This window comes from Podarcis pityusensis, assembly GCF_964106645.2.
Source record: "Podarcis pityusensis genome assembly, chromosome: 2".
Lineage (NCBI taxonomy): Eukaryota > Metazoa > Chordata > Lepidosauria > Squamata > Lacertidae > Podarcis > Podarcis pityusensis.
Window position 1 is genome coordinate 24,421,477 of NC_138029.1, and position 16,691 is coordinate 24,438,167.

Consider the following 16,691-nt stretch of genomic DNA (forward strand, 5'->3'; position numbering starts at 1 on the left):
CACAAAGGCATGCATAAATGGTTGACACTCAGAATTCTTTATTGAACGAGTCAGTCTGCAACAATGTAGGTACCTCGGGTTTTTGCTGGGGTACTCTTCAGCTGAGGCGGTGTGAACTCAGGGGTGGGTATGTGCCTTTGTTGATTTGTTTTTAGGGGAAATATTAGGAGGCGATTTAATAGTTTTAATAGTTTTGGAGTTTCTCTCTCTCTCCCAACACACACACACACACACACAATATCAGAGGCATGCCCTTACACTTACAAACACACAGCCTGCCCCCCTCTCTTTTATTCACTCTGCGTAGTGTTGGGTAACATGGCAGTAGTTCAGAAAAAGAGCAGTAACTCCAAGCCTTGTAGACTGTATGGGTGCCAGATGTAGAAAAAGCGGGGGGGGGGGGGAGGGGGAGGGAGAGACATACAGCAGAAGAGGGGGAGAGAAAGAAAGCAAACCTTGCCACATTTTTTCAAAAAGTGTTTCAATGGAGAGAGTCTCCCCCCCCCCACAAGCAAATAAGGACCTCCTGATGTGTTTTAAGAGGTTGTGTGTGGGGGGGAGATATTAGTTTGCATACTCCCTCACCAAACCCCTCTCCCCCCCTTTTGCACTTTTCTGTGAGAAATAAGGTTGTAGTTATGGAAAAGGTCAGCGTGTGGAGCTCCCCCCCCCCCCTTTTCTCTTTCTTTCAAGAAAATAAAAATGTGGCGTTCAAACAAAGAATTTTGTCAACGCTGCCAGAGTTTTAAGATCAAGGGGGAAGTTATTGCTACAGCTGTTTATCCTCTTGGAAAGGAGGAGATAAAACGGAGTGAAAGTCCTTTTGTGCCTCATTCAAAGTCCCCCCTCTCCCTCCTCATTTTTCCTCTCTGGCCTGCTAGCTTGAGGGATTCTAGAAGGAAGTTTCATTGTGTTTTGGTTTTGGATCAGCAAAAGGAAGACTGGTCGGTGGGAGAATTTTGGCCTCTTCTGAAGTAAATGGATTTTGTTACATCCATGGGTTCATCTGAAAGTGACAAAAAAAGTCCGATGACTGAACAGTTTTCCTTTTCTAACTTGATTAAGAGACCCATCTTGTTATCTCCCTAATCAAAGTCAGATAAATAAAACCTCCTGTCAGATAAACCAGTCTCTTGTTGGTATGTTCAGAGGTCTTAAATATCAAAGCAAAAACGGGTGCTCGAGTAGATCCCTAGCCAAAGAAAGTTGCTTTATAAGAGGGAATTCAAAGTTGAGGGGATACTTTAAAAAAAAAAAATATGGTAGAAAATGTGACTAAGCTGCCTTTCCTTTGAATATACTTAGTTACTTTAAAACTTGGGTGGTGCTTGTTGGTGTTTTCCCCTTAAGGCTGATCGGATAAGAATATTTCCTTGCCTGTGACTGCATGGCAAAAGAGAGCTCCTTGGAAGAGGGCGAGAGATCAGCCTGGGTGCAAGGAGGGGTGTGTGTGTGTGTGTGTGTGGTAGTAGACAAGCAGGCTCCCTAAATGCTAACCCTCTGAATGGAAGGCCTTCATTTTGTGCATATGCAATTAAGCAGCCTGAGAAGGAAGAATGCTGGAAGGGGGGATAAAAGGAACCTTTAATCAAGAAGCTGAACGGTCTAATTCAGGATAATAGAGGGGTCCTTACTGTTTGACACAAGAGGGGAAGGGGCACAATTTTTTAATTTTTTTTGTCTGCATGAGCACTGGCTTCGTGATCTAACGATCCCAAGCCTGAAGAAAGGGAAAGCGGGATGCTCCTGCTTGACCTTTCTGTGTCAAATATTGCAATCTAAGCCAAGATTGCTCATTACGCAGGGGGCCACTCGGAAATATCGAAGCAGAGATGTAGCAATCTCTGTCCTTTTTTAAAGTGTTGTTCTGTTTTTGGATGTTCTTCTTTGGAATGTGTCAGCAGTTGGGAGCTTTTACTAAAAAAGAGAAAGGAAAAAACAACAACAGGCCTCAAATGAAATATTGCCGGTTTTACAATGTGTAACTTTTCTCTCTTCTTCAAAATCCACTTTAGTAGAAGTCTCAAAATTGTAGGAGTGGTGCTGTATAAAGTTTAGTCATACGGCTAAATCGGAAATAATGGGTTTTGTTTTGGATTTTTATTTCCTTAAATCAGATGCTTGGCCAGGGAGAAACTTTGCATTCCTGCTGCCAATATCTGTAAGTGGTTTAAAGAACTGTCCCAAAGGTGCCTCCTCTTTAAAAAAAATAAAAATATATTAATTGGTACATTCAATTTGCTTTTTTGCCCTTCTTTTGTTTTTCCAAGAGCTTTCCTCTTAAGTTGCATTTATATGTCCAGAGTGTGATATCTCTAGTCTAAATTGTGTAGATCTTTGAGCTGTGGAAGCTTAGCTTGGTTTGGGGGGGGGGCAGTTCACTGCTGTAGGGCCTGTTCTCATGGAGACCGCTTTGTCAAAATATATTTGGTTGAGCAAAATCAGTGGTGCTAGTCTCGTAAATGATAAAAGACAAGATTGTGGGCGTTGATATAAACCCAGGGGTCAGCAACCTTTTTCAGCCATGGGCCGGTCCACCGTCCCTCAGACCATGCGGTGGGCCAGACTATATTTTGAAAAAAAAATAAATGAACGAATTCCTATGTCCCACAAATAACCCAGAGATGCATTTTAAATAAAAGGGCACATTCTACTCATGTAAAAACCACGCTGATTCTCAGACCATTCGCGGGCCAGATTAAGAAGGCGATTGAGCCGGATCTGGCCCCCGGGCCTTAGGTTGCCTACCCCTGATATAAACTGAGGGGGTAAGCCAGACATTTCCTGATATTTGAGAACCATGGTGCTGCAATCACCTTGTTGTGGTCAGAATTGAATTTGCACTTCCAAGTTCCAGTAAAGCAGATTTACCTCCCATTTCAGGGCTTCAGTTCACTGACTCCTCTTTCCCATTTGCTTGTACACGAAGATTTATAGAGCACTTAATCACATTATGCACAAGTTGTGCCTACGACTTACAAGAGGGTTATGTTCTGGGGATCACACCTAAAGCCATAATTATGTATAGTGAAAACGCTTTGGGTACAATGGCAGGTGGGATTTCCAAAGTCTTTTTTCCTGGATGGGACACCCGCCTCCTTTCTGCCCCCTTTTTAATTTTTTTAACATTTCTGCCAAGTATGTAAAGCTGAATGCACAGAAGTGAAATGCACCTAAGTTTGCGTGTTTACTGTACATAGCAAAATTAACACAATAAAACACAGCAGAAATCCCAAAGCCTGTTTCTTACCCACAGATAAATAAAACTTTTAAAAGCAAAGGTATACAACTAAATAATACGTTCTGTGAGGGATTGCTGAAATAATAATAATAGCAACAATAACAACAACAATAATAATACCAATACCAATACAGCAAGGGTGCTGATAATGCAGTGTCGTTTTAAAGTGGTCTGTCGCAAAACTTTGGCACAGAGAATGACAGTAGGGTTTTTCGAAAAGCGTGGAGGTTTAAAACCTAGCCAGTGGATAACTCTGCTTGAAATAGTCTCAGCAGCTTCTGTGAAGACACAAACTCCTTCCAGTCCAGCATCTGTATATCTTACGACAGGAACATAAGGCAGAATTCTGAGTTGCGATAATTTCCCTGTCAGCCCCACTCTCTCAAAACAGCTCGGGCTCAATTACAATGCTGAGGTCCAGTCTGAACTCTCTCTCCCTCTGTGTGTGTGTGGGGGGGCACCCCTCCTGTCCCTAAACCAGAGGCAGGCAACTAGACTCCAGTTCCCATCAGCCCCAGCCAATAGTCAGAGATTATGGCAGTTGTACTCCAACAATATCTGGAGGGTCACAAGCTCCCATTTCCTGCCCCCAAACCATAGATAAAAGTTACATTCTGCAAGCTAAGCCAATTCTGCATACCAATGGGGCCTGTTAAAATCCTTCTCCCTTAGATGTAACATAACTTGCCATGTGGGTCTCTTCCACCACATTTCGAGACATGCACCACTTCAACAACAGTCAGCAGCTCAAAATGGGACTATGGAGTTTCACACAGTGATGATGGAAATCCATGTGTCCTTACGTTGACAACCAGGGCAAGGTTCACTTGCCATGCCCAGGCTGTTTTTCAGTAGCATCTCTTTTGTAACCGTAATGTGTGCCTTTAGGGTGAATCATATGGATAACTAAGGTGGTGCCTGAGAGTTAACAACATTATAAGATGCAGCAAGGCTTTTGGGGAAGAGTGCGTTGAGGATCATATTTATGTACTATGTCAAAGAGCAGTCAGGTTATGCCAGCCTGTGGCAAATGGATCACAATTTGATCACAAGATGAGCTAATGGCCACTTGCCTTAGATGCCTTTATAAAAGGGGCTTGTAAGGGGTGGAATTCACAGAGTGTAGCATTGATCAATGGTGGTAGCCAAATTCAGAGGCACTGTGCTGTTGAATATTAGTTGCTTGGGCCAGTTGGGTGTTCTGTTGATCTCCTACCTTGCAAGAGGATGCTGGAAGCAATTGGGAGGCAGCAGATTATGGCTGCTGAATTTCATTTTTGGTTTGATCCAGCAGGTTGCTTTCAATCTGCTTGTGGGCTTCCCACAGGAACCTGGTTGGCCACTGTGAGAGCAGGATACTGGACTTAGATGGGCCATTGGGTCTTCTAATGTTATGTTCAGTGTTCTTTGTCTCAATTCTGCCATAGCTACCCATGGAAACATAAGAGTTTGGTGTTTGGGCAAGGGGTGTTGGGCTCCTACGACATTCTGGATATGGAATGTTGGGTGGGTGCTTGCTACAGACACTTTCAAAAACAGCAATTCCAAAATGCTCTTCATTTATTTTGCATCTGTTGATCTTATTGATTCCAGGTATTACTTCAAGAAGGCAAGCAAAGAGTTTGACTGCGGTGCAGTTTTCGAAGAAATCTGGGACGACGACACTGTTCTGCCAATGTACGAAGGAAGAGTCCTTGGGAAAGTGGAGAGGATTGACTGACAGATTGACTGGCTGGCATTGTCTGTGTGAGTGTGTTTTAAGGAGACAATAAGCTAAAAGACGCTGGCTTTTGGACAAAACCACCGAACAAAGCTTTTGAAGGAAGGTTGGAACCAATGAAGAAAAAGCAACACAGACAAACTAAGGTCTATGAAGACTTCGCCAAATCAGCCTTACATTATTATTTTTTTTAAAAAGGTGTCTGTTGAGCTGGGCACAAGGATGTTAACAACCCCGAACTATTTATTGAAAACATGACCACTCTGGGTTATTGAAGATGCAGACCATGTTTTGAAAGACTTCCATATATAATATATGGCTTCCTGGGGATCCCAAACCTTATGGACTAAGAGAAACTGTGTATAGCTTACCTTACAGTAATCCTTATTGATATTTATTGAACAGTCTGGTTTTTTCCCTTAAGTCCAGTTTATGGACATGCTGCTTTAAACAATGGAGAGAAGAGAAGATGTGATATGGAAAAAGGGGTGGTTTTATATTTTATTATTTACTTTGTTTCCACTATCTAAATCATTAGAATTTTGTCTTTTATTAAAAAGAAAAGAAAAGTGAATTCATTTCTGCCACCTTAGAAAACAAGCTGGAATCATGTTCTGTCCAGCATTATTCCTCCAGCTGTTTTTTTCTTGGAGGAAAAGGGGAGGAAGAGGGAATATTGTCGTACACATTTGCTCTTCTAAAAATTGGTAGATTTTGAATCAATGCTGCTCTGTTTGTTAGGTCTGGTTCAGATGTATAATACTTGGTTGCCTATCAGTGGTTAGGAGATCAGGATCACCCCATAGACTGTTACATTCTTCGTCCTGCTCCCTTTCCCCACGAATCCTCTTTTGGGTATAACCACAGTAAAGGTAAAAGGTAAAGGACCCCTCAATGGTGAAGTCCAGTCAAAGACAACTACGGGGTGTGGCACTCATCTGCAGACAGCTTTCTGAGTCATGTGGCCAGCATGACTAAACCGCTTCTGGCGCAGCGAAACACTGACGGAAGCCAGAGCACACGGAAACGCCGTTTACCTTCCCTTCACAGTGGTACCTATTTATCTACTTGCGCTGGTATGCTTTCGAACTTCTAGGTTGGCAGAAGCTGGGACAGAGCAACGGGAGCTCACCCCATCGTGGGGATTTGAACCGCCAACCTTCCGATTGGCATGCCTAAGAGGCTCAGAGGTTTAGACCACAGCGCCACCCACGTAACCACAGTGCAGGGTTATATCTGCCCTGATGGTAATGCTAGCTGTGATTATGTTTAGAAGAGTTTGCTCAAGCCTGCTTCCAGTCATGGTTGTGAAGTTTGGTTTGAAGCTCACCGTGGCTACTGTTAATGATGGTCCAAAGGAATGCTGCACCTTGGTGAGCTTGGGGAAAATTCACTGCAGGAGAGGACGAAGAATGAATACACAAGCCCATAGGTGTTCCTGATCCCCCTAACCATGGGCAGATTGAGAATGTTGGCTCTGCACCAGACCTAGCAGTGTTCTCATGGGATAAATATAACAGCTACAGGGGGTAATAACAATATATGGGTCTTATCAGTCAGTTTCTGTGGTAAGAATATACAGTTGTCTGTATTTTTGTAGCATTGCAGTATGCAATGCATTGCATTGCTTCCAGTGTCTTCAGCAAAGCATCCTATAGCAAGTCCCCAAGTGCAGAATTATGAAGTTAATGCAGACCCAAATGGTTCATATAGTCCAGTTTTATGAAAAGCGGTACATGAAACCATCCAGTTCACATAAACACCACTTTAGCCAGATCACACACACAACTTTGGTCTCCAGATGTTTTTGGACTACAGTTCCCATCATCCCTGACCACAGCTCCTGCTAGGGGTGATGGGAGTTGTATTCCAAAAACAGCTGGAGGCCTAAGTTTGGGAAACCCTGAATAGAATGTTTTTCAACTAAATCAGTGATGCTTTTTTATTTATTTATTTGAAGAAATGTAGTCACATTTTCGGTAGTGGTACTTTTCTGTATGGTAAACTGTATTTAATAGGCCAAACCGTCAAAATGTATGGTGCCCCATCCCATTCCATTATAGCAAATGGAAGCTAGTGCCCTGTTCAATCCTGCGTAGCTTGCTTCCAACTTTCTAGATGATGAAATTACAGCTCCCCATAATAAAAGATTCCACTGAGCTATATAAGGGCAACAGAGTCTCTCGCTTTAGGTGTGTCGTTGTTCAAACTATCAAATACATCCTCTAATTGGATTGTGTGTATTGTGGCAAAAAAGTTTTTTTTTTAAAGCCCCACCTGCCCACCCTGAAAACACATTTTATTTCTATTGTGTTTTGTTTTTAATTGGTGCATTGTATGCCAACGTTACATTTCTTTTGTATAATACGTCTGTATATAGTGTAGGAAAGAATGTGATGCAAAAACGCTATTAATACACTATCTCTAGTGTGTGTTTTTAAGAAAAACACTTCAATCAGTACAGTACCTGTGCCTACATGGTGTTAATATGCCATGTTACGCCCTGTGTTCAGGGTCCAAACTCTTCCCTTCTTTGTGTAAAGGGGTTTATGTATAATATATTTTATGCCTTTTTACTACAAGTCCTTGTACTTTATGACTTTTGCCATGACATTTGTTCTACTTATACTGTAAATTATGCATTATAAAGAGTTTCATTTAAAGAAAAAAAATTACTTGGTACAATAATTATTGTAATTAAGAGATGTAGCCTTTATTAAAATTTTTATATTTTTCAAATTAATATAATCTTTCCCCCTTTTTTTGTTCTGGTTTTTTAATCTAAGGGTCTTTTTTTTTTTTTTTTTGCTTATTAGAGCAAGTTTCAACCATCCAAACCATCCTAAATCCAAAGAAATACATTCCTAGGAGTTTCATTTTAAGAACTTTGTTGCGTGGGAAGGGGGAGGGAAGAGAGACTAAAAGGAAAATGCAAGGGGTTGAATTGAGTGGTGGGTTAATTAACTGGGAGTGAAGAAATATTAAGTAAGTTATCATCTTTAGACAGCTGTCCTAAGATCACTGAATCTCAAACCACAGGAATCCAGGCAATTTTGGGAGTTTAAAACATTCTAAGTTTGAAAAGTTGAAGTAATGAAAGTTGAAATCTCAAGCGGTTTTACAATGAACCTTAATTTAGCCTTGAGACCCTGGATGCCAGGAAAACATGGCTCATTTTGCCTTCAGGCAAAGAAGAGTGTGTCTTTGAGCATATTCAGGGTTCTTTTTCCTCTCAGTTTAAATGTTTTGATATTATCTTACTAATAGTAGCTAACGTAAGTATCTACAGTCACCTCCTATGTATCTGAAAGCAGAGGGACTAGGACGAAACATGTCGTTTTGGGCAGACTCGAGTCACAGCAAATGAAGCCTTGAAAAGTCCGTGTGGGTAACCGTCAAAGCAGAAATAACTAGACCCTAGGCATAGATTAAATCAACGTGTATCACATCATATAAGAGGTCTTCAGGGCAAGGTTTGAGGCAGTGCTGGGAGAAAAATGGTGGCTCTCTTGAGTCACTCAGCCCCATTAATGCTCGTTAACACAAAGGTGGCCTTGTCAAAAAGGTATATAGACCAGGTGTCCCACTTCAGTAAGAAGCTAAACAACACTTACCTTACAGTCCCCGCTGAAGAGAGTGACTTCTGAAGTCAAGAGGAGCTTTTGACGTTCTCACAATGTGCATTAATGGTAAAATCCAGAGAACCACAGATCATCTTACTGTAGAGGGTTTTTGGTTACTTCCTAGGCAGTTTCCCCCCAAACTTGGGTCTTCAGCATCTTTTGGACTACATTTCCCATCATCCTTGACCACTGGTCCTGATAGTTAGGGATGGTGGGAGTTGTAGTCCAAAAACAGCTGGAGACCCAAGTTTGGGAAACCCTGATCTAGAGAGTACCTATATCCTATTCCCGTTCAATAGGGCTTGTCCCAGCAGCATATTTGATCACTGGGCTGTAAGCTCTAAACATAGGCTTCCAAATGCTCCCAGCCATTGTTTCTGCATTCTGTAAAAAGACTTGGATACTGAAACACGCACACACCTCATATTCAGTTTCTGCATCCTTCTCATCTTATGATTCAGGAATTTAATTTTGCGACCAGTCACATCTCTTCAGATGATGATTTATACCTGGTGAAAACTTCTGCTTCACCGTAGTGCCCATCTTCTTGCTACCTGACACCTAAGACCTCTCTTATCTGTGACTTGCCATCCATTGCAGTGCCCTTGTACACCCCTTGTTAAAAACTTGGGCTTTCTTTCCTTTGTGTCATCCAAAAATGGCATCTAGTCCTTCCTCCGCCCTCTCCCTGTTCTGCTCTTGCCCAGGTAGTAACAGTGCATCTGGAATTATTTTGCCTGTGAGAGGAGACTTCATTCCTAACATGAGAAAAACTTCACACTGAGTACACAGGGCTAAGAACTGAATTCTCAGTTAAAATAAAGCTGCAGGCGGTTCCCCACATTTAAATGGATTGCTGTCTTTATTAAACACCTCAAGTTCGCAGGTTCACCTTAATTGATGAGCTGGACATAACAGATGGGTAGGCAGACTTCAGCAACATGGGGGAAGAAAGTTATTTTTTTCTCCCTATTCTACCATCAAAGGTTAGGAACTTAGACTGCACGGTAGTATTATTTCTTCTTCTTCTGCTATTAAAATGAATCACACTGAGTCTAATTCTTCTTGGGAAGATGAATGTGTCTGAGTCAGTTTGAAGTCCTTCGCTTGCCATATAAGCCTTTGCATCTTCATATATCACTATTCTGAAATACTCGCCTCTCTCTTTTCTTCTTCTTTTCTTCTTCTTTCCTCTCTTTTTGCCCCCCTGGATGTCTGTAGAAACAAAAAATAAAATGTCTTCAAATACATGGCAGGCTGTTTAGTGGAGATAAAAGGGTGTTTGAATAGTCCTTTAAAAATGAATGAGAAGTGGAAAAACTCTCTCCTGTTTTGATTGAAAGTCGGATGTGGTGATCATTAAATACCACCTTAATATGTCGCTTTCAAAGAATGGCACCACCTTGACTATTTCAGAAGTGCCGGTCCTGATCCTGCGCTCTGATCCTGCACTCTGATGCAGATTGACCTGACCAGAATGATGCAGGGGTTCCTGAAAGTGGTTCCTGGAGCAATTTTGAGCTGTTCTTTCAAGCACTCTTAGAAGGCGGAGAACTTGAGCTTTCATGAAACAAACAATCAAAAAAAGTTCTGACTCTCACACTTGCTGATAACAGTGAGAAAATATGACAGCAAAGATATTAAAGCACCCGGAAAGAAAGAAGACATACCAAAGGAAACTTTGTCTAGAAGTCGACCGATTTCATCAGTCTTCATATTGACAAATACTGGCTCTCAGATCATGCCCTCTTAGGCAGCCCCATGGTAACAGAACCTGGCAGACTGTGGCAGAGGGAAATCTCCAGTGTCTCCTCCAACCCCAATTCCCAGTGGTGTTGATGAGGGGTTAGCTGTTGAGCTGCAATCCTATAGCCTCCCCACCACCTTGGGAGTAAGCCCTATTTATCTTAATGGGACTTAATTTTGAGCAGACATGTGCTGCAAATGTTTCTTTCCCGAGGTGGAATAGCAGGAATACCAATGCACTTTGAAGGGTAAATGTTACCAAAAATAGCAGGTCATCGTCTTGATCTGCTGGAAAAAACCCAAAAGCCACAGTGCAGTCATACTTTTAATAGGACTAACTAACGTTGCAACATTTTCGCTGGTCCTAATAAAGGTGTTGCCCTGCTGTGGCTTTTGGATTTCAACCAATTTATAGCAAACTTTAATTTAATTAGCTGGGGAGCATATGTAGTCTTGCTTTCATTTCACGCTGAATGGTTTGAACGGTTGCTTTTTGCCTGCATATGAAGCCCAGCCTAGAATACCTATTTGACTCATACCCAGCGGCGTAGCGTGGGTTGTCAGCACCTGGGGCAAGGCAAGTAATTTGCGCCCCCCAACCCCTAACCTGCCGCCGCTGCCAGCTTCTTCTTGCTGCTGCCTGGTCTGGTCTGGTGTGGTTCTCTCCCGCGCTCAGCGCTGCGCTGGGCGGCCGCTGCACTGTCCCTCCCCCAGATAGTCCCTCGCTCTCTCTCTCCGCACCGCACGCCTGGCACCCATCCCCTCCACAGTGGGCGGCGACCCTGCGGCTCGGATCAGATTCGCACAGCCAGCACTGCAGTGAGAGAGAGTGAGTGAGCCAGGTAGGGGCAGAGAGCTGCGAGTGCGAGCACGCCCCCCCCCCCGATGTTGCGCCTGGTGCGGCCGGCCCCCCCTGCACCCCCCACGCTACGCCACTGCTCATACCCTCCAACATTTCTCTGATGAAAATAGGGACGTCCTATTCAACAACAACAACAATTTTATTATTTATACTGCACCCATCTGACTGGGTTGCCCCAGCTACTCTGAGCAGTTTCCAACATATATAAAAACATAAGAAAACATTAAACATTTTTTAAAAAGCTTTTCCTATACAGAGCTGCCTTCGGATCTCTTCTAAAGATTGTATAGTTACTTATCTCCCTGGTTTGAGGGTTGCATAACTCCATACCCTCCAACATTTCTCTGATGAAAATAGGGACATCCTAAGGAAAAGAGGGACATTCTTGGATCGAATCAGAAACCGGGGCAGCTTCTGTAAATCCAGGACTGTCCCTGGAAAATACAGACACTTGGAGGAGCTGCTCTATGGGATCCACAAAAATGTTCCAGGGTGAAATCCTTCCTTGAAACATTGGTTTTCCTGCGCCTGAATAGCTTGGAATAATTTCCACTGACCTCCTCAGACAACCCTCCTTTTCTCTTTCTCCTCTGTATATATTTATAGGCAGCACGTACCGTTAACTTTTGCATTGTGTAGTTCAGTGCTTTGAGTTGATAAAATTTGACACACACAGAGAGAGAGAGAGACAGAAAGAAAGACCCTTTGGGATTTCTAGCTTCCTACATTTGTCTTGGGCTCTGCAGGCGCCTCGGATGCTTCTGAATTCTACAGCTCACTCTTTGAGACGCACATTTGCTCACAAAGCACAGGCAGCTGGTACAGTAGCCATCGCATTTGCAGTCGGAACCAGTGCCAGATTTATGTATAAGGTAAACAAGCTATAGCTTAGGGCCCCACTCTCTTGGGCCCCCCCAAAAAAATTAAAGGAAAAAATACCTAGATGTACATTTCCAAAATATAAGATAAAAAACAAATAAAATAAAACCTACATACAGCAACAGTGTTTTGTGTTGGTTAGGCTTCCGTGATGTAAGTAATGGGCCCTGCCTGCTAGCCTGCTCCCTAAAATATCACTGGTTTGCTCATTTCTATATCAATTACTTTGATAAAATACATATTTTGTTATGTGCAAATGGCTTTAGATACCTATTAGGTCCATAAATTACCATATAGCATATATTCAGCACAAGAAACAGCGACAATTTGTTGTTGACAAAGGACAGATGGACATATAGAGGGCCCCATTACCTTCAGTAGCTTAGGGCCTCATTAACCCCAAATCCGGCCCTGGTCGGAACACTTTCGTTTCGTACTTCTGCACTTGTGTTCCTTCAAATTGCACCAGCGATTACTCTCCTGGCAACATCAGGGCCATCAGGGCCATCTTTCCTGTGGATAATCTTTGTGGGTTCGTTGGTTTGCTCGCTTAGTCCGTGGAGAGTAACGTGCATAGCGAACCATCCCTATACAGATGGCAGGCAGGTGATTTATGAGACAAATTCCAGAAGGGGTAGTCATCTTAGTCTTTGGGAGCAAAGACAACAGAGAGCTTTGTAACACCTTGAAGCCAGCAGATTCATTGTGGCACAAGCTTTTGCGGATCAGAGTGCCCGCTGCATGCACCTGACAAAAGTGGACTCTGCTGCACAAGAGCTTATGCCACAGCAAATCTGTAACAGTACAATCCTAAACATGTCTATGCTGAAGTAAGTCGTGGTGAATGGAAAGGGATTTATGCCCAGGTAAGAGGAGGTTAGGATTGAAGGCTTGGGGCCCCTGCAGATGACTTCTTCATTGAGCATTCATGATTATTTGTTTGCACCAAGTTGATGAGGAAATTAGATTATATCCAGTCTTAATTCAGCATCCATTCTAATTTGTTCATCCTGCAATTATCAGTGCGTTTCCTGATCACTTTCTAAACAGCAAACAGACCAATTTTTTTTTTTTTAAAAAAGTGAATACGTTGCAGTAGGGTGACAGAGCCCTTTAATCCATTTTAACTGGCACGTGCTTGAATCCCTCCTGCAAAGTAGTGACTGGATACACCCTTAGTTTTTAAGTTGCCATGAGACTCTGGTGAGTTTTATTCCACACATCTTGGGGGCTTATGACTCCCATTTCTTAAACGTTGTGTGTGTGGCAGGACAGTGTTTCCATGTTACCAAAATGTAGTTCCAGTGCCTGCATAGCACGTCTGCACTGTACTTTAATACTCATGGTTTCCCCAGAAGAATGCTGTGAACTGTACAGTGGTACCTCGGGTTACATACGCTTCAGGTTACTGACGCTTCAGGTTACAGACTCCGCTAACCCAGAAATAGCACCTCGGGTTAAGAACTTTGCTTCAGGATGAGAACAGAAATCATGCTCCGGCGGCGCAGCAGCAGCGGGAAGCCCCAGTAGCTAAAGTGGTGCTTCAGGTTAAGAACAGTTTCAGGTTAGGAACGGACCTCCGGAACGAATTAAGTACTTAACCCGAGGTACCACTGCAGTTCGTTAAGAGTGCCGAGAGTTAAATCACTCTGGGAATTCCAGCTCTCTTGTGGGGCGGGGGGGATAGGGGTCACCCTAACAGCTCATACCACCCTTAACAAACAATGGCTTCCAGCATTCTTTGGTAGAAAGCCACAACTGTTTAAAGAGTGCTTCAATTCTATGGGGTGGACGTGGCCTCTGTTGCCAGTCTGGTCAGCTTTTGTACATAGAAGAGGAGTGCATGTGTAGGCAACCTAAGGCCCGGGGGGCCAGATCCGGCCCAATCGCCTTCGAAATCTAGCCCGTGGATGGTCTGGGAATCAGCATGTTCTTACATGGTCCTTAATGTGTCCTTTTATTTAAAATGCATCTCTGGGTTATTTGTGGGGCCTGCCTGGTGTTTTTACATGAGTAGAATGTGTGCTTTTATTTAAAATGCATCTCTGGGTTATTTGTGGGGCATAGGAATTCGTTCATTTCCCCCCCCCCAAAAAAAAAATATAATCTGGCCGCCCACAAGGTCTGAGAGACAGTGGACCGGCCCCCTGCTGAAAAAGTTTGCTGACCGCTGGAGGAGTGGATACCCATTTTGACTTGCTTCAGTGAACGAAATGGCTCGGGCTAACCCTGTGTAGTGGGGTGGGGTGAACAAAGCTGTGTTTACTACCTGGGTGTTAATATATCAGGAGACAGGCATTTGCCGGGAGCAAGCGAGGAACGACAGAAAGACTTTCGCTGCGTGTGACAGATTCCCAAAAGGAAGCAAAAGCGACTTGTCATGTACCAGTATTTTTTAGGGACAGTGATTGCTTTGCAGATTTGCAACGAATGACTCTTTCCCCCCTGTCAGCTAATTAATTCATTAATTTTAAAAATACCCTCGCAACTGTCCAATATTATACTACCAGGTCTACATTAAATTATTTGATTACCTAGCAAGCAAAGAGTGTAAGAGGGTTATAGCCAGAAGGCACTTCAAAGTAACGCCTTGATGTTTCTGAGTGGGCATTAGTGGTTTTTGAAGGCAGGAGAGTGTTTTAAAAATATATTAAACCCTCCTTATGATCCTGCCTGAAAATCTCCCCACAAAAAAAAAGCCTAAACACTGGAATTCTCTGCCAAATGGAGTGGGGTGGGGGGTGGAGAGTTCAAAGAGATCAGAGAGTTTCCATGTAAAGTTTAGAGTTTATGGCGTGACTGTTGGCTACGGAGCTTCACTGTTTGAACTCTTGTATATTAAAAACAGTTTCCTTGCCTTTCACAGGATTCTGAAAGACAAGAGAAAAGCGAAGGCCTTCCTCTGCTGCAACATTTCCAGACTTGATTGATTCCTATCTATGGACTTTATCTTTTTCTCGTCTCTTTTTATCATGTTCAAAAGCAGAGGGAATCCAAAGAAAAGGCAGGGTAAAACTTTTTTTAGGATGTGAAACAGAGATGAGACACTTTTGTACCCTCCAACAGTTATCTGAGGAAAATAGGAATGTCCTATACAGTTTTCAGTAGTACAGTGGTACCTCAGGTTACATACGCTTCAGGTTACATACGCTTCAGGTTACAGACTCCACTAACCCAGAAATATTACCTCAGGTTAAGAACTTTGCTTCAGGATGAGAACAGAAATCGTGCTGCGGCAGCACGGCGGCAGCGGGAGGCCCCATTAGCTAAAGTGGTGCTTCAGGTTAAGAACAGTTTCAGGTTAAGAACAGACCTCCGGAACGAATTAAGTACTTAACCTGAGGTACCACTGTAGTAGTGATTTTACTATTTATACCCCACCCATCTGGGTTGCTTCCAACATATATAAAAACATAATACAACCTGAAACATTAAACATGTTAAAAACTTCCCTATACAGGGCTGTCTTCAGATGGCTTGGGGGTTGGGTAAGTCCATACCCTCCAACATTTCTCCATCCTAAGGAAAAGCGGGACATTCCGGGATCAAATTAGAAACTGGGATGGCTTCTGTAAAACCAGGACTGTCCCTGGAAAATAAGGACAGTGCACTTTCCCCATTTTTTTTTTAAAAAATCAGCATAAAAAAATCTCTGCAATCCTCTTCAAGATCTCATGCTGAAGATGGCTCAATGGCTGCACATGAGCTAGCTTTCTTTGCATGTTGCCAAGAGAGCACATCTCCCCCCCCAAGCCCCTGTTATTTTGAGAACCCTGACTCTTAATGTCCCCATTTGGTCCAAGAAGGTGAGCTGGTGCAAGAGAAGTCATGAATCACTTGCAAGTGTGCACGAGATTTCCTCTCGTTGGCATGGGCAAAAGGTGTCGTCCTTACCCCCAGCAGGCATGGGACCTCTGGAGCATTTCAACATATTCCTTCCTACCCAGTCCCAATGGAATGACCCACACTGTGCAACCATGAGAGTGGCAACCCACATGGCCTTTGGCTTAGAATCAGTTTGATTCCCTCCCCCTCTTTCTTTTTCCTTTCTCCTCCTGTGAAGAGGCTGCATCCTAATGTTTTAATGTTGTATTTTAATCTTGTTTTTTAAATTGTATTTTAACCAACTTGTTTTTATTATTGGTTGTTAGCCGTCCTGAGCCCGGTCTTAACTGGGGAGGGCGGGGTATAAATAAAGTTTATTATTATTATTATTATTATTATTATTATTATTATTAGGCAGAGCTGCCCTCAGGGCACCAGCAAAACTGACAGGGTTGGGGTGGGGCAAGGGTGAGGTCAGAGTTGACTGGAAATGCTATTGGAAGCACCAGGTTGTCTGCTCGAGCCCCCAAGCAGTGGAGACTCACCAGTCCCAACCTTACATCAAATGCATCACCGCCCGTTCAGGTTTGGGACCCACTTTCCAATGGGACACTTAGGAACCTCACATACATTTTTCGTACTCGGTGTAGGAAAATGAAAAATCCCACTGGCAGCGCTGGATATCCCCTCCCTCTTCTCCTTCCTTTGACAAATCTGAGGCTTTAAAAAGAAGACTCTTCAGCTGTGTTTGGCAACTTTTTTCCTCCTCACCTTATTCATCTTATTTTTTGTACC

The 16,691-nt window shown here is 43.1% G+C and overlaps 1 protein-coding gene across 3 annotated transcripts in view; it reads left to right on the forward strand.

The window, feature by feature from the left end:
• AXIN2 (axin 2) overlaps positions 1 to 7,225 on the forward strand; it is a 48,790-nt gene extending 41,565 nt beyond the window's left edge. For all 3 annotated transcript variants that reach the window (XM_080994480.1, XM_080994482.1, XM_080994481.1), the window contains exon 11: positions 4,835 to 7,225. In XM_080994480.1, the coding sequence (XP_080850606.1) occupies positions 4,835 to 4,961 (127 nt within the window). In that variant the 3' untranslated portion in view covers positions 4,962 to 7,225. The remainder of the gene's footprint in view (positions 1 to 4,834) is intronic.
• The last annotated feature ends 9,466 nt before the right edge of the window (positions 7,226 to 16,691 follow it).